We start from the raw sequence: 25,662 nt of genomic DNA, 5'->3' as shown, positions 1-25,662 counted from the left end.
TAGAAATGACAAAATCCCTTAAGCAGAATTTGCTCTTGGTCAAATGTATGGGTGCGGTTGTGTTTGGAAGCTCAGTATCGATTTCTGTCTATCTTGCATATTAGTTTGCAGCCCGTGTCCTTGAGGACATCAAGATCTCTGAGAAGAGCAACAGTTTGCCAGGTAGTTCTCTACTTCCATCTTCTGAAGTGCCTGTGGTTCTCTTAGAGGCTGAACATACTTCAAAAAGTCTTCAGGTGGAAGAAATCATCTCTACTGATTCCAGGAGCGATGGAGGGAGTCAAACAGAAAAAAATAAGATTGAAAGAGAAATGGACCCTGCAGATATTTCAAATGTGAGCGCTCGCAGATGGGCAAGAGGATCTGTTCTAAAAACAAGTCCCCAAACTTAATGGCATGTAGTAACTAGTTACCATCCTTCCCCTTCTGTAACACAGCTGTATTAGTCAAGTATGAGGGGATATAATGCAGTGATAAAGGAGATGCCTGGGAGGTCACAGGTTCAATCCCCTAGCGTCTCCAAGATGGTAGCAGAGCCATCAGTGCATCTGCATGCTCCTAACGGCCTGGGAGTGGAACTAGAGGAAGAGCTGTTTGGCTGGTTTTTAGCAGGTCCAGTGGTGAATCTTATCTCTTTGTTTTTAAGGTCCAGAAGGGGTACCAAACACAAATGCTGCCTACATATAAATGTAGGAAAGCAGTTACTTACTTGAGTTACTTACTCCTAGCAGTTCGAAAGCATACCAGCACGAGTAGATAAATAGGTGGGAAGGTAAATGGTGTTTCCCTGCGCTCTGGCACTCGGCATGGTATTCTGTGCGCCAGAAGCGGTTTAGTCCTGCTGGCCATATGCCCTGGAACAGCTGCTGTGGACAAACGCTGGCTCCCTCAGCCTGAAAGCAGAGATGAGCGCCCCAGCCCATAGTCAAATTTGACTGAACTTAACCTTTCAGGGGTCCTTTACCTTACTATACAGTGGTACCTCGGGTTACGTACTTAATTCATTCCGGAGGTCCGTTCTTAACCTGAAACTGTTCTTAACTTGAGGTACCACTTTAGCTAATGGGGCCTCCCGCTGCCATGCGATTTCTGTTCTCACCCTGAAGTAAAGTTCTTAACCCGAGGTACTATTTCTGGGTTAGCGGAGTCTGTAACCTGAAGTGTATGTAACCCAAGGTACCACTGTACCACCTCTGAGGGAAAGGGAGGAATGGAAAGTCAGATAGTTGGATATATGAATGATGGGGGTCAAATACCATCAGGTTGACACTTGGAATGGGAGAACCATTTACATAGCAGTAAAGTATTTTCAGGCTTCCAGCTGAACTCTGATTTTGGCTTTGCTTCTTTAGTCCATGGCTGAAGTTCTTGCTAAAAAAGAGGAGTTAGCAGATCGCCTGGAAAAGGCCAACGAAGAGGCTATTGCAAGTGCCATTGCGGAAGAAGAACAGTTAACCAGAGAAATTGAAGCCGAGGAGAACAATTACATAAACATTGAAACAGACAATGACAGTGACTTTTCCGTGAGTTTTCTGCATGTGTTGAAATGATTTATAGTGGATCATGTTAATATTCCCAAAACAGGCTAGAATTTGACAATAGTTTTACATATTTGTATAGTTTTCACTGTAGCAAAGTAACTGTCTGATGTGCCAGGGAGGCAAAAAAAAAGTAACACAGGTTCTAGCATGACTGGAATTAGTTTCCAGGCTCAGTTGAAGGCTCTGTTCATCATCATCGTTGTTGTTGTTATTATCATATTTGCATGTAAGGTACTTGTTTTTTTAAGTCAAGAAAAGGAAAAAAGAAATATACATAATATCACTACAGCAATTGTTAACAATTAACAATTTCAATTTTTAAGCTACTGAGTTTTTATCACTGAGGTTTTTATCACAGTTTTTATTACTGAGATCCAATTTTCATTATACTTGTCCATGCAAAGTCAAGTTTATAAGCCATCCGCTCATAGGTGGCAAGTGTAAACAGATCTTCAATCCATTGAATAAATGGATCCCTATATTTATCTTTCCAGTGTTTTGGCCATAGTAAGGGCACGGAGAATCCATTTCCATTGTCCAGTTGTCAGAATATAATCCTTTGAAATTTTTAGCTTCTTCCATACAGTGACATTTTATATAATCCATTGCTTTCCCCCAAAACTTAGTAAGTATAGGACATTGTAAAAATACATGTTTTAAAGAAAGCGCCTTTCTTGACCTTAAAAGCCCTATATGACTCAGGAACACCACTTCCGATAGAGACCTGCCTGAGTACTGTACTGCAGTTGTCTTCTGAAGCCAGGATGCCCAATCCAAAAAGCTAATGCCGTCAGCTACTGCTGTTGGCCTGAGAAGACGTTGTATCATTTGTGTGTGTTTATATTTTAAATTGTAAATGCCTTAGGTGCCTTAATAGAAAAGGTCTTCAAAAATGCAGTGAATGATAAATAATCTCTAGACTTCTGGAGGTGCTGAACTTCTGCTCCCATCATCCCTGACATGCGCTGTGCCTGCTGGGTTGATGAGAGTTGGCATCCGGCAACATCTGGAGGGCCACGAGTTAGCCACTCTTGCTTTAAGCTATGGTTAATGAGAACAAGCCAGGATCAAATCATACTTTCAGATCCTGCCTTGTTTTCAAACCATAGTTTTAAAAACCTTCAATTTCCAAGTTTGGTCCTAAAAGAACTGAGGTTAGGTTAAAATGGAAAGCTATACCTTACAGGTGTGAAAGGAGGGCAGGAAGAATGTGTAAGGCCCAATCTGCTTTTTCTCACAGCAAAAACATTGGTTTCCTATTATGTCTGAAGTGGGCCATAATAGCGGCAACAGCTGCCTTTTGTGTTGGTCTGCTATTTTAAAGGAGACTGGAAGAAAGATGCTCTTGAACATTTGATTTATTTTTGCATTTATATATAGTTTGCATGGAATGTTGAGTGTAAGAAAGGTTTCTTTTCCAAATAGAAAGTTTGGTTTCTGTTTTCTCTTTTGCACTATGGAATTTTAGGCTGGCATGGGCAGTGGAAGCACATCTTTCTGTGGAATTTCCATGGACTGGAATGATGTCCTGGCAGACTATGAAGGTAAACTTCCTTGTCCAGAAATGTGAATTAACAATATCAGAGCACATGTCTTAAGGCTTTCATTCTGTCACCCGCCCCTTTATTCCCCTTGCTTTTTAATCACAATAAATTTGTGAGAGTGATAACCATCACCAAAGTTTGGTGTACCGTGCAAATATTATCAGGCAAGTGGTTTTGATATTAATGCAGTTGTTTAATTAAAAAACAACAACTACGGAATAATAAAAGGGAACATTTTCACTATATTATTGTTCCAGAATTCTCTCTTTGGTCATTTCCATTCTGATTACATTCCAGAATGGAACAAATTCTGTACATGCACTATTCCTTTGATTTGTTTTTAAAACTTTATTGTATTTTTGATAACAAAGGCCAAGTTTGAACATCACGTTAAACTATGGTTTGCCACAAACATATCAGTTGCAGCTTCCCACTAGCATCCAAGAGAAACAAACCACAAGCCCTGGCTTAGCATTATGTCCAAATCAAGGGTTTTGGTTTATTTCACTCCAGATAAACTACAGTCTGCAGCCAAGATTTGTTCTTAGCTTACAGAACATGGTTTGTTTGAGTGAAACAAACCTCAAACCTTGGTTCAGACATAAGCCAGGGATCATGATTTGTTTCTCCTGTGCATCAGAGGGGAGCAGCAGCATCCAAGGTCATTTGGTTCATGGTAAACCATTAACTGCGATTTACTGTGATGTGTGAACAAGACCAAATTCACCAATGTTACGGCACAAGTGCTACAACAGTCAACAATTTTAGAATGTGCTCGTTGAGAGTGGCATGGCCAATTGGGAGTAGGATCATGTACCAGAGTAAGTATTGAGGATATTTTGCTTCCCATATGCTAGCTTTTACTTTAAAAAGGGATCCTGCTTTTGTGCAGCTCGTGAATCATGGCGTCAAAGTAACACTTGGGGCGACATTGTAGAAGAAGAACCAGCTCGTCCACCCGGCCACGGAATACACATGCATGAGAAACTCTCCTCACCATCTCGCAAGAGGTCTTTCATATTTTTAAACTTTTGGTATAGAATAAGCTTAACAGGATCAAATTCCATAAGATGCTTGAGGTTACAGACTCCGCTAACCCAGAAATAGTACCTCAGGTTAAGAACTTTGCTTCAGGATGAGAACAGAAATCACGGCGTGGCAGCAGCGGGAGGCCCCATTAGCTAAAGTGGTGCTTCAGGTTAAGAACAGACCTCCAGAACTAATTAAGTTCTTAACCTGAGGTACCACCGTATATATTAATTATTAGAGCATAGGAAGCTGCCTTTTACGAAGTCATACTATTTATTTGTCCATCTAACCCAGCCTTCCCTATTCTGACTGGCAGTGTTTCTTCCGGGTCTCAGGCAGAGGAGCTGCTCAGAGTGCTGCTGCCACCACCAGAGAAGCCCACCAAATTTATCTTGTCTTTATCATTTATTTTTAACTCCCAACATAATGAGCTAACTTGGCCATTGAGGCAAACTCCCATGTTATCTCTTCACTAATTGCTTCAGACCCCGTATGTGATAGCCGTTCCTTACGGTCCATTCTCACTAAACCATGGTGCTATTTTCCTAGAAAAAGAGGTGCCGGAACTGAACACGAACGCCTCCCTTGTTCTCTTAGAATGGCAATGGTGCCCATCTGAGAGAGGCCAGAACTTAGTTCCAGTGAGTTCTGGCTGGAAAAAAAAAGCCCAGCTAAATCATATGTATCATATGAACAGAAAGAATACTAGGTCCAATGGTGGTGGTTGTTGTTGTTTAGTCGTGTCTGACTCTTGGTGACCCCATGGACCCCATGGACCAGAGCCCACCAGGAACTTAAGTTCCAATGGTACCTTAGAGCTTAACATATTTGAGAGTTGAATCTTGATTACCGTATATTTCCATCCTTAAGACGCCCCTATGTATAAAACGCCCCCCTATTTTGGGGTACTCATATTTAAGAAAATGGGGGGAGATGGCCCCGTGTATAAGACGCCTCCTAATTTTTGACATTATTTTTAAGGGAAAAAAACCTAGTCTTATACACGGAAAAATACGGTAATTTCCAGAGGGTTTTTTGCCACTGCACATTCCCACCCTGAACATCACCCCTGCTGTTGCTTGACCATGTGGTAAATCACTTCAGTTGTGATCCGAAAGGGCCTGCATGGGACACATGCAGCAGGGCTTTGCTGTCCCGTCCCCCCCGAGTCTTTCTTCAGATCCAAATATATTTTCCAGGGTCAAAGAAAGCGCTTCCATGGTGAACAGAAAGTTTTGAGGTTTGTTTCAATGATAATCCTTGCTAAATTGATGGACTCAACTAAGTTCAATTCATTGATTTAAATGGGCCTACTCTGAGTAGCATTTACTTGGGTATAAGCCATAGCTTAAACTATTCCAAAATTATGTTCAGTGCCTGAACTAGATATTTGTGAGGGATTTCTTCAATTGTTGCCCGGTAACATAAGTTTCAGGTTTCCCCACATACCTTTGTTTTGATTCATTGTCCCATTAGCCTTTTCAAATATTTATTTCAAAAGGACAATAGCAGAATCTAAAAAGAAACATGAAGAAAAGCAGATGAAAGCGCAACAGCTGAGAGAGAAACTGCGTGAGGAGAAAACGCTGAAGCTTCAGAAATTAATGGAACGGGTACGTTTGCTGTAGTTTAGCTTTTCATGCTCCATTGTGACTCATAATCATACCTTTTGTTAGATCTTTGGGCCACACTCATGCCTTTGGGAACAACTGGTCAATGCACATTCAGAAGAGCATTCTCCAAAAATATGCTGGTTGCATTTCAAAGGTCCATGTGTAGTGTTTGACACAGCAGCTGGGGATTTCAGAATCCAGTTTGTCCTCCTAGGGCTCTTGCCTTGCTGAATCAGACCAATGCCTTAAATAGTCCAGGATTCTGTTCTCACAGCGGCATCCAGATGTCTGTGAGAAGCTAGGCAGAACCTGAGGGCAACAGCCCCTCCCTCCTTGTGATTCCCAGTAATTGGTATTCAGAAGCATACTGAATATTTCAATAGTACAGTGGTGCCTTGGTTCTCAGACTTAATCCATTCCAGAAGTCCAAAACCAAAGCATTCCAAAACCAAGGCACACTTTCCCATGGAAAGTAATGCAAAATGGATTAATCCGTTCCAGACTTTTGAAGACAGCTCCTAAAACAGCAATTTAACATGAATTTTACTATCTAACGAGACTACTGATCCATAAAATGAAAGCAATAAACTATGTACTATAAAATAAATAAGACAGTATGGTAGATGATAAAAATTTTAAAAAAAAAAATCTTACCTGCTCTGATGATAGTCATTGTTTGAATGGGGGGTTTATATCCATTTCTGCAGTCACAGAATCAATCAGTAGCTGAACTGGGTTCCACACAGTCACAAAAACAAATTAACCGAATAAGCCTCAAAAACAAAAATGCAAAATAAACAGCAAAAACAAAAGCACCAAATGTAATCCGTTCCAGAAGTCCATTTGACTTCTGAAATGTTCACAAACCAAAGTGCAGGTTCTGGTTGGTGCTGGTGCCCCGGAAATGGTAGCTGACAGCCACATTGGATGTCCTCTTCCGAAAAACATTTGAAAACCGGAACACTTACTTCCAGATTTTCAGCATTTGAGAACCAAGGCGTTTGAGAACCAAGGTACCACTGTACAGAACACTGTACTTTGTAGACCCCAAACCCGCATGCTTCCTTCCCCTCTTGGGAGCTCTGATTCTCTCCCTAACTTCCTGGTTTGTGCTAGCCATGATTTGCCCTCATGTCCAAATTAGGCAAACTATGTTTTGTGCAAACTAGGAAGGGGAGAATTGGAGCACACAACAGAAAGAGAGGAGGTAATAGACAAACCTGAGGCTAGTTTTCTACCCCCTGTAATATGATTTAGAGGAGTATTTTAATGGACCTGTTGGTGAGGCATTTTTATTCTTTAGAAACAACTCCATCTTCAATGTCTGTTTCTGTTCTTCCAACCCTCCTTAAAGCATTTAGACTATAAATTACTCAGATACTTAAGCAATGACATCCTGTAAAATTATATTTTCCTGATCTTTGTCTGTCTTATGCAAATATTTCCCCTAGCATGGGATTGGTGCTGGTAAATATTACCTGAGGTTTCAAGGTTCATTTGCTTCTCTTACGTTAAGTGAAGTGAGAGCTTTTGTCATGCTGTGTATTGCGTTATGTTAGACCTTTTAAAATGTTGACATGCATTAAACTTGGAATGATTGCCAACTCATGAAATATGAGATTTATGACATCTTTCCTTAACTCCATATTCCTCATGGTTGGTGCCATAAATGCTAACCTTGATTGAAAGACTTCACAATATCGTCACTATTCAGTTTTGAGTTAGGCTGACATTGCTCCAAGATTACTCTAAGCAGTATTTCTAATGGCACTTAAATGGTTATATTTATTGAATTGTTGGCAGAAAAGTGGAATAAAAATATCCTGAGAATTTAACACAATATAGACCTATAGTAAGCCATAAATCATGATTTACTGTGCTTAATCAAATCTTGTCTACTTCATTGCTGCTGACTCATGTAGGGAGGAAATAAGCCATGATCCTGACTTAGCATTATGTCCAAACCTGAGATTCTGGGTTTCTTCATTCTCAGTAAATTACGTTCTGTAGCCTAAGCTTCTTTTTGGCTTACTAATCATGGTTTCCATCCTCAGTTTGAATGTACTGCTAAGCCAGGGATGTAGGAATGACCCATTCACAGTATAGAACCATAGAACCCAAAGGTCCTCTAGTCCAGCCCCCTCCCCTGTAATGCATGACCGATGGCCACCCAACCTCTGCTTTAGAACCTCTAATAAAACCATTAACTATGATTTACTGTGATGTGTGAACTGAATCATTGTGTGCATGTTGTTAATGTAGTCAAAAGTTGCAGAATGAAAGATATCAAGGGATCTGTTGCTTTACTTACTATTTGCCAACTTTATGTAGGAAAAAGATGTGCGAAAGTGGAAGGAAGAGTTGCTAGATCAGAGGCGGAGGATGATGGAGGAAAAATTACTCCATGCTGAATTTAAGCGTGAAGTGCAGTTGCAAGCAATAGTGAAAAAAGCACAAGAGGAAGAAGCCAAGGTGAGCCTCATGAATTTGGGGAAGCTTTTGGGGAGCTCCTGCTCATTTCAGTGGCTCTTGCACAGGAGAGAACTTCATTCATTGATTCTGCTCAATATTTATATTTCTCTTAAGATTGTGAATGGCCTGGTGGAAGAGATGATATCAGAGCTTTTGAATGGTGTATCCAACTATGTCCTACTCAGACAAACCCATTGAAATTAATGGCATAACTAACTTAGGTCCATTCATTTCAGTGGGTCTATTCTGAGGAGGACTTAGTTTTCTTTAGCCCTATTTCTGTCTCTCAGTTCCAGAACATCCGCTGTCCATGTGGGAGCCCTTCAACCAGGGCTGGGGAATCTGAGACCCCGCTGACGTTGCATGCCCAGTTGCATGCCCAGACCAATTGCCATGCTGGCTGGGACTGCTGGGCAGTGTGGTCCAACAGCCTCAGAAGAGTCACAGATTCCCCAACCCTGCCGTAGGCATTGTAATTAGCATGGAGATAAAACAGGGATAAAACAGGACTCTTCCCTCCCTTGCCTCCCTTTCTTGTGGGCTGATGCTCATCCATTGGTCTGTTGCTTACTTGACCACTTGTTTTATTGCATATTTTTGTTGCTAATCATCTTGAGCATTTCCATAGAAAGTTCAAGGACAATTAAATACCAAAGGTTCCCTTCCTCTGATGGAAGGAGTAGTTCTGTTGGAGCAGCAGAATGTTTGGATACAGCCCAACAGTTACTTGGTTTGCTTGGCTAGTAACTGCAAATTGATGCTGTGTCATGGCAGATGGACAATTATGAAGCATTGTAATTGTATAAACCAATGTTTCCCAAAGTGGGCAGTACCGCCCCCTGGTGGTGCTGCAACGATCCAGGGGGGCAGTAGTAGCCTTGGGTGCAATGCAGGGGGCATTGAATAAAAATTAGGAGGCAATGGAGGCATAAAGAAAGAAGAGAAGAGAAGAAAAATTTGAAAAACTGTTTGTACACATTTCATCTGTTGTGTGAAGATACTTACTGCCAGGTCGGGTGCCGTTGTGAGACCTTTGGCTTCTTCTGTTAGCGTAACAGCTGTTTCCATCTCTTAGTTGAGAATGGAATTCTAACTGGATTTACCTTCATCCTTGCTTCATTAAGCCCGTGTGACTTCTGTAATCAAATTAACTAAATAATGTAATGTAATTCTCAGCTAAACAGATGTGTGAAAAGTGTTGCATATGCTAAGCTGCGCAATATCTGTTGTCCCTTTGCTCTTGAAGATCAAGATTAATTGGGTCAGAATTACTAGTTGAGAGGAAGTAGAGGAAGAAAGCTAGGATTTCTGCTGCCACCTCTTTTGTCTCTTAAATTCCCATTGATGGCTGCTCACTGAGCTGCAAAATCCATTCTGTAAATGTGGTCCTCTCAGCAAACAAAGCAGAAAACCTGTCTTTTGTTTCTTCATTTAGTATCCCTGTAGACAAAGGTCTCTCATATGCGTGCGTGTGTGCATGCGTGCACACACAGTAAAAGAGATGCAATGGTGCTGTAATAATGTTTTCACTGCAATAATTTTATAATAATAATAATAATAATTTTTATTTATTTATACCCCGCCCTTCCCGGTTCAGGAAACCAGGCTGAGGGCAGCTAAAAACAAATTTAAAACACTTAATTGATGCTACAAAAAAAAGCATAAAATACGGTATAAAGCGTAAATAACAATAAAATCAAATATCAATTTAGGGGGGAAGTCCATCCAATAAACATTAGATAATCTAGCTGGTTAAATTAGTCCCACTTGGCCAGCTGTGGGATCCCAGAGCAGGCAGTCTTCACAAAAAGGGGACGGGGGAGGGAAGGAAGGGGAACAAAAGATCAGGCCAGGTTCAAATTGAAAGCCAGGTGGAATAGTTCTGTCTTACAGGCCCTGCGGAAGGAGGTTAAATCCTGCAGGGCCCTGGTCTCATGGGACAGAGCATTCCACCAGGTCGGAGCCATCACTGAGAAGGCCCTGGCCCTGGTGGAGGATAATCTAATTTCCTTAGGGCCCAGGACCTCTAAACTATGATTATTCATGGACCTTAAGGTCCTCCGCGGGGCAGACCAGGAGAGGCGGCCCCGTAAGTACGAGGGCCCTAAGCCACAAAGGGCTTTAAAGGTCAAAACCAGCACCTTAAACCTGACCCGATACTCCACTGGGAGCCAGTGCAACTGGTAAAGCACTGGGTGAATATGCTCCCATGGCAAGGACCCCTTGAGGAGCCTTGCTGCAGCATTCTGCACCCGCAGAATCTGGTATCTGGGAAACCAGGAAGCAGGATCCGAGCACAAGAGCCCTCTCCCCTCCTGTGGTTTTTAGCAACTTGTATTCAGATACATTGCTGCTTCCTATTCAGAGAAGGCCTGCTGAAATTAAAGGACATGGCTTATTTAGGTCCATTAATTTTGATGGGTCTACTTTGGGCAGAATTTAGGTGGATGCACCTACTTTTGTGCAGTGATCCAGGCTTGGTTTAGGAATTTCTAATTTGCAGTGGAGACAGTGGCAAGGAGGAGGGAGCCCTACTGGGGGCATCTCACCCAGTTAAAATAAGCTTGCCTTATGAGGACGACCACCCTGCCCATGTTGCCACAACAGAGCAGAGGATATTGCGCTGCTTAACAAGCAAGCACAGCTTACCAGCAGTAGCATTTAAACTTTATGCAAGAGGAGCACAACTCATATGTCAGAGCACACTATATGGGGCTATATCTCTCTGGCATCAGGGTGCGCAGAAGGAGGAAGTTTGCTTATTGGAAACTTATCAGGAAAGGGCACATAGCAGAAAAAGGACAACACACCCTAGACTTACAACACACATAGGAACTTCTGTATATAAACATCTTACAGCTTAAACCCACTTCAAAACTGACTCAGATAACTTGGCATTAGGAAAATGGTTGCTTTCCTTATATTTGTAGAGCTGATCAGAACTCCTTGTAAGCAATTTAATTAATCTTTTGCTGTTGCTTGCCAAATTAGAGTCACATAACCCCATTATTCTCTTTGGCTGTTCCAAGAGTTGGAGGCTTTCCCAGCTCACGCACCAGGCCTGTTCCCAAAGTTTAAAATATCTGAAATGGCTGCCGACGCATCAGTTGAGGCTTCTGAAATTCTGAGTTAGAGAAATTAGTCAGCAACATGGAAAGTGTTTATTTGAAAACATCAAACTTTTGCTAATAATGTTAAAGTCAGATTTGGAAACGGTGACCTTTTTTGCAGCATGTATTGTAGTGCTTAACCATTTTCTTGGTTGGTTGGTTTTAATATGGCCCTTGCAAAGTCATACCAGAAAGTGAACTGGTTGTGTAAAATGGTTCAGTTGGATTGGATGCAGATCATCAAATTACTGGTGGAATTTCTCAGGTGCTGATATCCTCAAAACCAGGGCTGTCTAACCTTTTTGGCCAGTGGACACATTTGGAATTTTGAGAAAGTGCAGTAGGCATCAGTCAGAAAATGGCTACTGTGGGGGCCTATCATAAAACAAGATGACTGCCAGATCCAAGAGAGAAGAGTAGTTCTTTTGGGCAGGCTGATGATTAGTAAAGGATCCTAGGCAGCTAAGGAGCAGAGTGCTCTGCAGGGGAAGGGCCATAGGGTCTGGTAGAGCACATGCTTTGCATGCAAAAGGTCCCAAGTCCAATCTCTGTCATCTCCAGGCAAGGTTAGGAAAGACAGGTTAGGAAAGTCAGTTATCAGGTTTATGGAGCACCACGTAGTAGCAGTTGTTCCTTTGTCCTCTCGAATATTGTCTCCATCTCCCTCAGGATTTAGTATAAAGCTGTCCTGATCAGTTTCGCGAGACTCTTAGCAAACACATTTTTGCCAGCTGCTATGAGGTGCAACACATCTCTTGCCATAAGTCCTTCCTCAAGGAAGCCGAGACTGGGTTCTAAGAAGCCAACCTGCTCAGCCAGTGGTTTCTTTCCAGTACTTTCCTCTCTCACCCTGGGCCACAACCTTCAACAGGAAGGAGTGATTTGGTTTCAGGTTTCTGGTTGCTGTTAATTGTCCAGAGTCTTTATGATGTTTTATATACTGCTCTTACCCAATTTTTAAAGACTTATTTATCACCACAAGGTGCCATAGGAAGGCACTGGACATAGTAAAAGATCCATCGCATCCTGGTCACTGTCTCTTTGAGCTCTTGCCGTCGGGACGGAGATACAGGACGATGAAGACTAGAACGAGCCGTCTTAAGAACAGCTTCTTCTCCAGAGCGATCTCGGCCCTGAATGGGAAGCCCGGACTTTGAAAGTCATCAAATCTCCTTTGCTGTATTTTACTATATTTTTTAATTAGTGTTTTTATGGAGCAGCCAAGTAATTTCGTTGTCCCCGAAGGGGGCAATGACAATAAAGATATTATTATTATTATTATTATTATTATTATTATTATTATTATTATATTATTATTATTATTATTATTATTATTATTATTATTATTATTATATTATTATTATTATTATTATTATCACTCATATTCAAACTTTGCTTTAATTGCAGGTAAATGAGATAGCATTTATAAACACATTAGAAGCCCAGAATAAGCGCCATGATGTTTTGTCCAAGCTAAAAGAGTATGAGCAAAGGCTGAACGAGTTGCAGGAAGAGCGTCAGCGAAGGCAGGAGGAGAAACAAGCACGTGATGAAGCTGTGCAGGTATTGCTAAACTTTACAAATGCAACCAGTAATAACAGAGTCAGTATAAAATTGCTTTTAGTAGTTTCATTTGTTTTACTGGTGTGATACTTTCAAGCAGTATAACAGTGCATAAAAATAGGGCCACACTTCTGCTTCTGCCCCCCCTGGGCTGAACTATCTGTCCCTGCGCTCATCCAGAAGTTTTTGAAAATGGGCCTGTTAAAAGCTGCTTGCTTCTTGTGCTCATTTTCTGAGATTTTTAACCTCAGATGCTTGCTCTCCAGGAACGTAAAAGGGCTTTGGAAGCAGAACGCCAAGCCCGGGTTGAAGAGTTGCTAACGAAAAGAAAAGAGCAGGAAGCTCGGATTGAACAGCAGCGGCAGGAGAAGGAGAGAGCCCGGGAAGATGCAGCTCGTGAAAGGGCCAGGTAGCAACCTTGATTCTCTGAAACTCTGCTATCCTCAGCACTTTTTTTTTTAAAAAAATATTTTTTATTAGCAAACCAATCAAATCACATTAATTCCAAATTACAAAGCCAAATTTTTAAATTTTTGTTGGGGGTACCCATGCTTCGAGCTCAGAAAGGGATCCAAACATCTCTCTCCCTCCAGAGGGCTTCCCGTGCTTCGGGCGGCAGGCTGCCGCCGCAAGCCTCGCGCACAAGGCTTGCGGACACCCGCCCGAAGCACGGGGAGCCCTCTGGAGAGCGCCCCATGCTTCGGGCTGCAGGCTACTGCCCGCAAGCCTTGTGAGCCCGCAGGAACTCCTGCCGGGCTTGCAAGGCTTGCGTATAGCTTCCTGAAGCCTGGAGAGCGAGAGGGGTCGGTGCGCACCGATGCCTCTCGCTCTCCAGGCTTCAGCGAAAGCCTGCATTCGCCCCATAGGATGCACACACATTTCCCCTTCATTTTTGGAGGGGGAAAAGTGTGTCCTATGGGGCAAAAAATACGGTAATCACATAAGATTTTAAAAAAGAAAAGTCCCCCCCCCCATTCCGTCCCGTTCCGACATACCAATCCTTTGATGTGTCTTCTTGATGTATATTTTCCAGTTGAATCCAGCCCGTCACTCCACTTCACAGAGGTCACTTCAATTAGCAGTCTTAACTCCCGTTCTTCACTCAAAATATGTGCATTTGCTTCTCTCTAATTGTTGATTTTGAGCTCCTGCAACCAGGCCGCGTGATCAGAGACAGCGTCCGGGAGAGCCGTCCCACACGAGTGCTGTGCGCCTTGTGCCCTCACCCCCTTCTTTCGAACTCGGGGGTGATTTATGGCAACCGCAGGTGAGGCAGTGTTGCCCATTCCCTTGGGGTAACAAGGGAGGCCGCATACTCCCATATCAGCCTCTTAATTACCTCGTGTGAGCCAGAGAGATGGTATTGTCAGCCATCTTCCAATGCGCCCCTAGCGGCCCCCCGCTATCCTCAGCACTTTTTATGGGTCTTGGTAAAAGACAGATTCTCTTGGGTTTTTGTTAAGGTGGTCAACCTTCTTTTCTGTCAAGAGGTTGCATTTCCTGAGGGCCATGTCAGGGCAGCACGCCGTCAGTGGTGAGGTGCAAAGCCAGCAGCAGAAGGGGCCAGATCCAAGAGTGGCCATGGCCACCCCTTTCTCCCTCCATCTAAGCAAAACATCATTTGTGGAGCAGCCATGTTTCTGACATTATGTGGATGCTGTCTCCCACACAGGTTGACCGGAAGTTCTTTGCCATCAGTATCAGATTGCCCAAATAAATGATATGCTTCAGCTTTGACAAGGCTAGCTATTAACATTCTGACCTAGAATCGAGTTTCACTTGCAACATTACTACTATAAAGTCATGACATGCTCTACTATAGAATCTGAATGTGGCCCATTTTTTAGAGGAGAACATAATGTACCAGAAGGTATTTTGAAGGTTCTAGTTGACATAGAAACTGAAATTTTCTTTCACAGCCTCATCCTGAACTATCCAATGTAACATTAAGTTTTGATTTGAAACTGCCCTGTGAGTAATCTGGCTAGAGAGGTGGAAGTCAGAAAGTGGTTGTTTTATATGTCACTCACACTCACAAATAATGGCCATTATTTTGCTAGCTTGTAAACATGCTTTACCTGTCAGGAGAAGATTATGGAGCCCATTTATCTAAGAAATAGTGGCAGGCATTTTGTTCTAGTTCACGTGTCTGTTCTTCATTAATGAAGTTCTGTCTATGTAATATTCATTCCTGATTAAAATATTAGACCTTAATGCTTGGGGGTGGAGCATCCCCCTTCTTTCTCTTTTCTCCCGACAGGCATTTGTGGGAGGGACAGGTTGCTCTTGCCAGCGATCTTAACCAGTTGCTTGCAGAGGGCATTTGAAATTATTTAGTGGACAATCTTCGAAGGGTCAAGGGTCACCCACCCCTGCTTTAGGGGGCTTTTGTGAATGCTGGTAGCTTTGACAACACTGTCCAACCATCTCGTCCTCTGCCATCCCCTTCTCCTTGTGCCCTCCATCTTTCCCAACATCAGGGTCTTTTCCAGGGAGTCTTCTCTTCTCATGAGGTGGCCAAAGTCTTGGAGCCTCAGCTTCAGGATCTGTCCTTCCAGTGAGCACTCAGGGCTGATTTCCTTCAGAATGGAGAGGTTTGATCTTCTTGCAGTCCATGGGACTCTCAAGAGTCTCCTCCAGCACCATAACTCAAAAGCATAAATTCTTTGGCAATCAGCCTTCTTTATGGTCCAGCTCTCACTTCCATACATCACTACTGGGAAAACCATAGCTTTTACTATACGGACCTTTGTTGGCAAGGTGATGTCTCTGCTTTTTTTTAAGATGCTGTCTGTGGGGACAGCCCTAAGTAAATCAATTAGACAAGGAATGGTGATAAGCACAGCCCAGATTGTGATAAGCCCAGCCCAGCCACACAGGGCTTCAAACAGGACGCAATGCATTTATGTGCTGCGATAAGAACAGATCATTTGGGAAACCTGGCCCTTGCAAAATTTGCACATCTGCTTTTGTAAGAAAATGTCCTAAACAATCTTCCTCTCTGTTCAGTGGGGCAGAAATATCAGGAAAGAGTTCACACATCCATAGTGGAAATTAAGGCATTGTTGTGGAAGGAGTCTTGTCTGTCAACCTGCCAGCTTGGATTCCCCCTGCCTACAACATACCGTATTTTGCGCTCTATAAGACGCACCAGACCATAAGACACACCTAGTTTTTGGAGCAGGAAAACAAGAAAAAAAATATTCTGAATCTCAGAAGCCAGAACAACAAGAGGGATCACTGCGCAGTGAAAGCAGCAATCCCTCTTGCTGTTCTGGCTTCTGGGATAGCTGCGCAGCCTGCATTCGCTCCATAAGATGCACACACATTTCCCCTTACTTTTTAGGAGGGAAAAAGTGAGTCTTATAGAGCAAAAAATACGGTAATTGAATTGGTTATCAGGAAGGTTTCTGAACATTTTAGATGTCAAAGAAGTTGAAGAATACTAGTCCCATCAATTCAATTCATGCAACAACACTAATAAATGTTTGTGAGGTCAATGTAGGTGCTCTATAGTTGTTGTTGGCATCCGTCTGCTCAGGAAACGCTGGAGGTGTGTGCCTTTGGGGCTGAAGTCAAACCATTGGAGAGTTACAGCGCCTGCTGTAGCTATAGAGACCGATATGGGAGAGACATGTTTTGTTGCAGCTGGGGCAGCGGAAGGCATCCGGTTGTGCTCCTGCAGATGCACCATGGCATTTTTTCTCTCTGTGCTCCTCCCATTGGCCATCCCTCCTCTGGTCACTTCTGTTGGATACACAACCTGGCTGTCTCAAGGCGCTGCAGCCATCTCCAAGGGATTTCCACACAGCGGGGGTTAATGTTGCCAGCCTTGTTTTCTCTAAAGTTGTTGTTTATATATTACTTTTTATTGAAACCAGAAGTTTCCGTGTGTGTTTTTCACCAGCTTCAAATGTCCAGTAGGTTTTTGTCTTTGAATTCTCAAACAATAAAAGGAACAGTCTTTCTCAGCTATTGGATCCATTTCTGAGCTCTTGAGGGTTGACCTGGTAATCTGCTGCCGGGAATATTCATTGTCACAGCTGGTGTTATTTACAGTGGTCAGGAACTCTGCCTAGAAAGGGTAAGCAGGTTAGGCATCCTTTTAAACCTCAAGGGAGGCATTTTCTTTGGTGCCTTGGGTCCTTTAGGCCCCCAAACAAATCCTGAAGCATAAGGGTGGAAGCCAAGGGTGTTGATCTGTGTCAGCCTTTGCCTAATGCCACCTGCTGCCCTCTTGCTGATGCAGTTGGGTGCTGCTTTCTATTTGCCTAACTATTTAGAAGTGTGTCAATAAAAGCTGCAGCCAGCGTTTAACCCAGTTGTGTGTTTTGCCCCACTTTCATCCCCACCGGCTCCTGCATTGGACACAGTTCATTTTATTCCATTTGGAAATGGTGGGCATTCTTTCTTTCTTTCTTTCTTTCTTTCTTATTTATTTATTTCATAAGCTTTATACACTGCTTGATTGTAAATCACTTTGAGATCTATATCTATATATTACAAGGTATGGGGTGAATTCTTTGTATCTTTTAAAATGTTTTTATCTTCACCCTCTTATTTGCATAGAGATCGAGAAGAGAGGCTAGCTGCTCTGACAGCAGCTCAGCAGGAAGCTATGGAAGAACTGCAGAAAAAGATCCAGCTGAAGGTAGAGCCTGAAAATTAGTTGCTATTTGTGGAGTTCTTGTCTTTATCTCTGGCATTTTTTGTTTAACAAAGTGGTATCAGGACCGAGTAGAAGAAAGCAGTTGTGTGGCAGAAGAAAGCTGCCTGTAGAACATTCCAAATATGTTAGCTCCCTCTCTGGTTTTCTGGTTTTGGTCAAACTTCTCTGGCTTCTCCTTCTTGTGAAAAGTTAGTTCTTTATTGTCAAATCTTGAAGGTCTTTGGTCCACAGGTCAGCGAGTCATGAGAACCTGCTTCCCAGTGTTGGCACACTAGGCATTTGGGCACAGCCACCACGTGTGGAAGTCATAGGCGTTGCTGGAAGATAGTCAAACACCAATTTGTCCGCCTGCGAGTATTGTTGTAAGCGTCATAATGATTCTGTACTTAAGTCGCATTAAGAAACAGTGATTCAGTATGGAGACAAAAGATGGGGATGGGAAGCAGATCACAGCAAACAGAGCTCTAGAAGGTGGGACTAACAGGAAACATTTAAAAGGATTGCAAAGTGGGGAGAGACAGGCCGGATGGAATAAATAAGGCCAAAACTAACCTAAAATAAAGCTAAACTCTACCGTTAATTTATTGGAAGGTGTGTGGCATTGAGAAAAATTGCATCTCCATTCCTCCAAGCTATTTGTTTATGTTTAGGATTTTCTAAATTAACTTGCTATTTCCAGTAGTGCCATTGTTTTACACTGATTTGATGTCAAGCCCTTTAGCTGTGTTTTTGACCATTTTGACTACTTCTGATTTTGCTCAGCATGATGAGAGCATTCGGAGGCACATGGAGCAAATAGAGCAGAGGAAAGAAAAAGCAGCAGAGCTGAGCAGCGGAAGACATGCAAATACGGACTACGCCCCTAAGCTTACACCGTATGAGCGGAAGAAGCAGTGCTCACTGTGCAATGTCTTGGTGAGCTTATAATTCTCTTGAGTTTGTGCAGACTGTGACGCATGATCTGCTCCTTCCTTTTTCAACAAACCTTTTGAGTGGAGATAGGTATCCCAGTCTGTGTATATATTGGATTTGAAATTGTTTTTACATCTGAAAGTGTTTTTAGTTGGGTTGTATCCAATAGCAGTCCTACTCTGAATATACCCATTGAAATTGAGCAGGTTGACTAAGTTAGAGTCATTAGTTTCAGTCCACCTACTCTGGAGTATACCTTAGTTGAATTGACCCCACTATTTTTTATTGCTATATGAAATTGGTATTGCAGATGTTTTTATTGGGAAATCACTTTGAGATATTTTGGAGGGGAGAAATTAATAAATGGAATTAAATAAATTACCATGCAACATCTCAAACTATTGTAGAAGAGTAGTTTAAACTGTGAGACAGGAAGGTCCTCTGTTTCGATTTCACCTCAGCTGGTGCTTAGGTGAGCCACTCGATTCCCCACTCCTGCTTCCTCTCACAAGTGTAGGTGTGCACACGCACAGACAGCTCATCTGCAAGATGGCAATAATAATAATAATAATAATAATAATAATAATAATAATAATAATAATACAATGGTACTAGCCTACGTTAGAGAATTGTTCTAAGGTTGCTTTGTTTTTTGTTTTGTTTTTTGTGTAAAATTTCCGCTAGCAATGCAACTCAATTTTTTTAAAAAACAACAACTCATTAATAACATTATTTATGATTGAGTAATCAATTTTGCCTATGGTAAGACGGTACTTCTGAAGCAAGGAGTATTTTTCATTTTTAGATATTATATGTGTTTATAATGGAAGGCATGTTGGACAGCTCCCTCTTGTGTGGGAGAAAAGGAGGACACATACACTGCTGCCTAACTTAATGCAGGACTCCTCTTTGCACTGTACTTTTACTCAGATTCTTTTTTTAAATCCCTTTTCAGATTTCCTCAGAGGTCTATCTCTTTAGCCATATTAAAGGTAAAAAGCATCAACAAGCAGTGAGAGAAAACAGCAGCATCCAAGGACGGGAGCTTTCAGACGAAGAAGTGGTAGGTTTTCGTCCTGTTTCTTTCCGCCTCTTTAAGGTCATGTTCATATTTTCTCTAGAAATCTTTCTAATCTTCCCCAAATTAATAGGTGGTTAAACAATTTTTTTAAAAAATAATTTTTTTATTAGATTTTCCACAGTGATAACACAAACCACAAAGCAAAATGATACACAAAAACAGAAAAAGAAAAAGGAAGAAGGAAAGGGGGGCAACAATAAACTAGCAACAAACAACAAACTTAATTCTTCACAAATCCAACCTTTTAAACATCTTGGTTGACTTCCTCAAATCCCTCCTTTCTGAGTTTCCTTGTAATTAAAAGTAACAGCTTTCCAATATCATTATTAAACTAAAACAATTTCCAATTATAGTCTATCTTATTCACTTTACTTAACATTCTAAATCCCATTTATTTGATTTTAACTTAATATAATCCTAGACCTATTTGTTTCTTTCAAGTAATTTCTAATTTTTTATATTACAATATTTATTCAAATAGTCCTTGAATTTCCTCCAGTCCTCTTGAAACTCCTCTTCTTTCTGGTCGCGGATTCTTCCAGTCAGGTCCGCTAGCTCCGAAAAGTCCATCATCTTCATCTTCCAATCTTCCACTGTTGGTAGTTCTTATGTTTTCCAATTTTTAGCAAGTAATATTCGGACAGCCGTTGTGGCATACAAAAATAATTTAACATCTTTCTTGGGCAATTCTAAACCTGTTATTCCAAGAAGAAAGGCCTCTGGTTTCTTAATAAATGTATATTTCAACATTTTTTTCAGTTCATTATAAATCTTCTCCCAGAAGTCTTTCACCTTGGGGCAAGTCCACCACATATGGAAAAAAGTACCTTCTTTTTCTTTATATTTCCAACAAAGGTTATCACTATTGTGATAAATCTTTGCTAGTTTTACAGGGGTCAAGTACCATCTATACATCATCTTCATAATATTTTCCTTTAACATCATACACGCAGTGAACTTAACCCCTTTCCTCCATAGCCTCTCCCAATCCTCCATCGTTATATTATTTCCCACATCTCTTGCCCAATCAGTCATAACCGATTTAACTTGTTCATCCTTTGTATGCCACTCCAACAACAAATTATACATTTTAGACATATTCTTATCATTAGTATTTAACAACTCCGTTTCCAATTTGGTTTTTTCTGTTGCAAAACCATTTCTCTTATCCATCTTATATAATTCATTCAAATTGATAATATTGCAACCTGTCAGGGAACTGCCATCAGTGCCGAAGGGAGAGAGCAAGCTCCAGAGGGATTCCAGAGAGCGTCCCAGGATTGGGAGAGGCAGCCCATCTTCTGGCGAAGAGAATCAGCGTAGCACCAGTGGAGAAGGGGAGCAGATGGAATCGGCGAGGCGGTCCCATGACTCCTTGCCGGGGACCAGCGGGGAGAGTAAGGGTCCTCCGCTGCCTACGCCCTCCTTGCGCAGAAGGCTTCCGTGCAGGGAGAGTAGACGGAGACTTGGCGTCAAAGAGCTTCTTTGCTGGAAGAAGTTTAAGAAACACCCACTGGCGGATTCTGCCAGCGATTGAGACAGCCACGGGTGAGTGGCTGTCCGGACAGAAAAGGTTCACTCAGGCAACCCAGCCAGGTGTCGGCACCGGCTTACGCATGAGCAACCCCTAGAACCATTACAGCAATCCGTCAGTCACTGACGTTGCTTGTGCGCAGCCCCGGAGAGGCAGCACGATGAGCCAAACAGGGCTGGCCGGAGAGACAGAGCAAGAAGCCATGGTGCGAGGTCTGGTCAAGAGGAACCGAGACCTGGAGGCGCATGTAGCTACCCTGTCTGTGCGACTGGAGGAGAGACGGGCTCAGGATGCACAGGTCAGAGCCACCCCGATAGGGAAGAAGGTCCCGGGGCTGGTACAGAAGTTTGGTGGAAGGCCCCAAGAATACAATGCCTTCCGAACGGAAATTCAGTACGCTTTGGAATTGCAGAAAAATCACTTTGCGGATGACGGGGAGAGGGTGGCTTACATTGTGGGACATCTGCAAGATGGGGCGCGCGAATGGATCAGGCCCTTAATGGCGACGCAGAATGATGCATTGAAAGATCTTAAGAAATTCTACCAGGGAATGGACGCAATGTTCTCCAGCGAGGTGGAGCAAAGCGTGACACGGCGGGAACTGATGGGGTGCAAGCAGGGGCGCCTGTCCGTCAGAAACTACTGGTCGCGTTTTGCGATGTTAGTCCACAAGCTCGGGTGGGATCTGGACTCTGCACCAATGCAAATGTTGTTTGAAGTGGGTTTGTCCCCCGAAGTGAAAGACAAGTTGTCCCGAGCGCCCCGCCCGCGGTCGATGGATGAACTCACAAAGACTGTGCTTGCGATCGGTGTACGCCAAGAAGCGCGGGCTCAGGAGATAAGGGTGGAACGTTTCCATGACAACCGCATTCCGGAGATGCCGATGGAGCCTTCCCAGGTGGCGGAGCCGATGGAAATTAATGGAGCTCGCGCGCGCGAAATTTCAAACCCTGGTGAAGGTGGGAAAAGGGAGGGGAAGGAGTGGACAACTAACAAGAAGTGTTTCCTCTGTCAGCGACCGGGACATTTTGCAAAGGTCTGCCCTCAACGAAAAGCCTGGCAAGGCATGATGGGGGCTGCAGGCCACGACGAGAAGGGGGAGGAAGGGCCGGTGCAGGGAAACGACAACGCCTGGCTGCCAACCAGCAGGGGCAGCAGCCAGGGCAGCAACCAATAGAAGTGCCCCAGCGTGACCCCCCCAAGGCAGCTATAGCCATAGAGGTGGTGCTAGAACTCCCAAATGGGCACCCCGTCAAAGTGGAGGGACTGCTAGATTCTGGCAGCTCGTGTAATTTCTTCAGCAGAGACTTCGCTCTGGAGCACCAACTCCACCTGTTGCCACTAGATTTTCCCTTGCAGGTGACCACCATCGATGGCAGGGAACTCCTGGGAGGGGAAGTGACACACCAGACACCGCCAATGCGAATGAGGGTCTCCAGACACACCGAGACCGTTGCCTTTCACGTGGCCACGTTGGCAGGACCCCCAATAATACTGGGAATGAGCTGGCTGGCAATACATGACCCAGTGGTGTCATGGCATCAGCAGTCAGTCACCTTTGGGTCAGCTTACTGCTTAGAACACTGTCTGGGAGGGAAGGAACCAAGAATGACTGTGGCCAGGGTGGCTGGGTTGGCCCTGGAGCAAAAAGGGGGTGGGTGCCACCACAATATGCTGATTTGAAGGAGATCTTCAGCGAGAGGGAGGCAGATAGACTGCCCCCCCACAGGCCCTTTGACTGCCAAATCAACCTGCTTCCAGGGGCTCAGTTACCAGTAGGTAAGCTGTATGCCATGTCCGACCGGGAGATGCAGGAGCTGCGGCAGTTTATTGACAAGAACCTGAAGAGAGGTTTCATAAGGGAATCAAAGGCGGTGGGGGGCAGTCCAGTGTTCTTTGTGGACAAAACAGACTAATCAGCCCAGATTAGTCGTGGATTACAGGGCCCTAAACCTGGTGTCAGAACCCGTGACTTTCCCAATGCCCAGGATTGACGATATTTTGACACGTGTGAGGCAGGGGAAGATTTTTACCAAGCTGGACCTCAGGGGAACATACAATCTGATTAGGATAAGGGAGGGGGACGAATGGAAAACGACTACAACTATGTTCACCCCCCTGGGGGCTTTTGAGACTTAGTTATGCCACTTGGATTACAATCGGGGTCTGCCTGCTTTCAAGCCTTCATGCACCATGTGTTGGGGCCCCTGCTGTACAAGAATTGCGTAGCCTTTTTGGATGATGTCTTAATCTATTCGGACAATGAAAGGCAAGACGTCAGGGAGGTCCTACAGAGATTGAAGAAGCATCAGTTGTGGGTCAAGCTGGAAAAATGCCAATTCCACGCCAGGGAGGTCGAGTTTCTGGGGTACAGGTTGTCAGACAAAGGACTAGCCATGGATCCGGGCAAAGTGAAGGCAATGCTGGAATGGAAAGCCCCCCAAAACAGAAAGGATGTGCAGAGGTTCCTAGGCTTCAGCAACTTCTACAGGAAGTTCATAAAGAACTTCGCTCACTTGACAGTGCCCATAACAGATTGTCTTAGTAGCAAAAAGAAGTTCGCATGGACAGAGGGTGCACAGCAATCCTTTGAAAAACTGAAGAAGGCATTCGCCTCGGAAGAGCAGCTCCTGCACGTGGATCCGGAGAAGCCCATGAGACTGGAGACAGACGCATCCAACCATGCGTTTGGAGCGGTCCTTTTGCAGCTTGGGGCCAAGCAGAACTGGAGGCCGTGTGCCTTTTTCTCCAGGAAGGTGAGCAAGTCAGAGCAAAACTACACAGTGTATGACCGAGAACTGCTTGTGATCTATGCGGCATTTCGGCGATGGAGACATCTATTGATAGGGGCGTGGCACAAGATCCAGGTCCGAACTGACCACAAGAACTTGGAATACTGGCGGACCGCACGAGTGCTCAACCAGAGACAGATCAGATGGTCCCAAGAGTTCGCCAAGTTTTCCTTCGAGATCCGATACGTGCCAGGAGAGGAAAACGTAAGGGCAGATGCTCTCTCCCGGAAACAGGAGTACATGGAAGGAGAGGGGCCACCAGAAAACAGGCACGTGTTCCCCGAGGACCGGTGGGTGTGTGGGGGAGCGTTGGTTGGGAAACAAGAACTGGCAGGGCTCACCAGAGATGATGAGTTTGCTCAGGCAAAAATCAGGGAACTCAGGGATGGAAAGGAAGTCAATGGAGGGTTTGAGGAAAAGGAAGGGCTACTGTACTATAAGGGGGCGCTGTATATACCGGGGGAGACTTTGAGGGGAAAAGTACTTAGACAACTCCATGACAACCCAACAGCTGGGCACTTTGGACAGCACCCTTACCTACACCGGAAAGGCCCTGGGAGGTGGTGTCCATTGATTTTATGACAGATCTGCCCAAGTCAAGGGGAAAAACAGCAGTCATGGTAGTAGTCAATCTACTGACTAAAATGTGCCATTTTGTAGCTTGCTCACATGCAGCAACGGCAGAGGAGACAGCCAGGCTGTTTGTGGATCACATTTTTAGACTGCATGGGGCTCCCTTGAGGGTAATCTCGGATCGCGGGAAACAATTTACTTCCCGGTTCTGGCGGAAGCTCATGAACTTGCTACAGGTCGAGGTGAGCTTCTCAATGGCGAGGCACCCAGAAACCAATGGACAAGCCGAAAGAGCGAACGGTATACTCCAGCAATACCTACGCTGCTATGTCAGCGAGAGACAGAACGATTGGGTAGAGAATGAGCCCTTTCATGGCCAATTACGGGTGTCACCCCAGGGCCTTCCCGGGGCGGGGAGAGGAAGGATGGAGTGTACCTGCAGCTGAGTAATTTGTGGAGGAAATGGAGGCCTTACACCAGCAACTCAGGCTGAACTTGGAGCGGGCCAAGGAAGTTTACAAGAGGCAGGCGGACAGGCACCGTCGGGAGGGGGAGGCCATATGGGTGGGAGACCAGGTGTGGTTGTCATCCCAAGAGTTGCCCCTAAAGGGAGGGTGCAAGAAGTTGCAGCCGAGGCGGCTGGGGCCTTTTGAGGTAATACAGCAGGTTAACCCAGTGGCATTTAAACTCAAGTTGCCTGACGGCATGAAGATACATCCGGTGTTCCATAGGTCCCTACTTTCACCTTACAGGGAGGGCCAGGAATTCCCGGGACGGAAGGGAGGGGTTACCACCCACCCGCAGGTAGAGGAGAGGGAACACTGTAACGAAGCCACAGAAATACTCGATTCAAGGTGGCGAGGTCACCAGGTAGAGTACTTGGTAGCCTGGGAGGGGAAACCTAGGTCGGAAAACACGTGGGTCCCTGCTGAATCAAACACTGACGGGTATCTGGTGGAAGAATTCCACAGTTTGTTTCCAGATAAGCCCAAACCATTAGCTAGATTCTGGGAGGAAGAATTTGGACCCACAGACGACGAAGGGGACTTTGTGGGTTTTCCACAAAGGGAGAGGGAGAGGAGGTGTCTGAGGGAGAAGAATCAGACTGGGAGGTTCAACCAGCGGGAAGAGATCCGAGCGGATAGGAGGCTGGTTTTGAATCCTCAGAAGAGGATGACAGCTCCTTCAGGGGATTCCCCGCATCATCGGCCGAGGAGAGAGAGGAGGTT

At 44.1% G+C, this 25,662-nt stretch overlaps 2 protein-coding genes across 8 annotated transcripts in view; one reads left to right on the top strand and one right to left on the bottom strand.

The window, feature by feature from the left end:
- The window catches only part of SCAPER (S-phase cyclin A associated protein in the ER), a 195,031-nt gene that overhangs the window by 54,123 nt on the left and 115,246 nt on the right, over window positions 1–25,662 (top strand). For all 7 annotated transcript variants that reach the window (XM_083398951.1, XM_083398947.1, XM_083398946.1 and 4 more), the window contains 11 exons: window positions 105–335; window positions 1,353–1,523; window positions 3,010–3,085; window positions 3,978–4,095; window positions 5,616–5,727; window positions 8,059–8,199; window positions 12,717–12,872; window positions 13,139–13,281; window positions 17,442–17,523; window positions 18,304–18,456; window positions 19,409–19,516. In XM_083398951.1, coding sequence (XP_083255077.1) covers window positions 105–335; window positions 1,353–1,523; window positions 3,010–3,085; window positions 3,978–4,095; window positions 5,616–5,727; window positions 8,059–8,199; window positions 12,717–12,872; window positions 13,139–13,281; window positions 17,442–17,523; window positions 18,304–18,456; window positions 19,409–19,516 — 1,491 coding nt within the window. The remainder of the gene's footprint in view (window positions 1–104; window positions 336–1,352; window positions 1,524–3,009; window positions 3,086–3,977; window positions 4,096–5,615; window positions 5,728–8,058; window positions 8,200–12,716; window positions 12,873–13,138; window positions 13,282–17,441; window positions 17,524–18,303; window positions 18,457–19,408; window positions 19,517–25,662) is intronic.
- LOC310657902 (uncharacterized protein) overlaps window positions 1–25,662 on the bottom strand; it is a 139,095-nt gene that overhangs the window by 100,694 nt on the left and 12,739 nt on the right. The gene's annotated exons all lie outside the window — the stretch shown is intronic.

The sequence above is a fragment of the Podarcis tiliguerta genome (genome assembly GCF_965153285.1).
Source record: "Podarcis tiliguerta genome assembly, chromosome: 9".
Taxonomy (NCBI): Eukaryota; Metazoa; Chordata; class Lepidosauria; order Squamata; family Lacertidae; genus Podarcis; species Podarcis tiliguerta.
The sequence above is the reverse complement of the archived record's forward strand: the minus strand, read 5'-3'. Positions and strand labels throughout refer to the sequence as shown.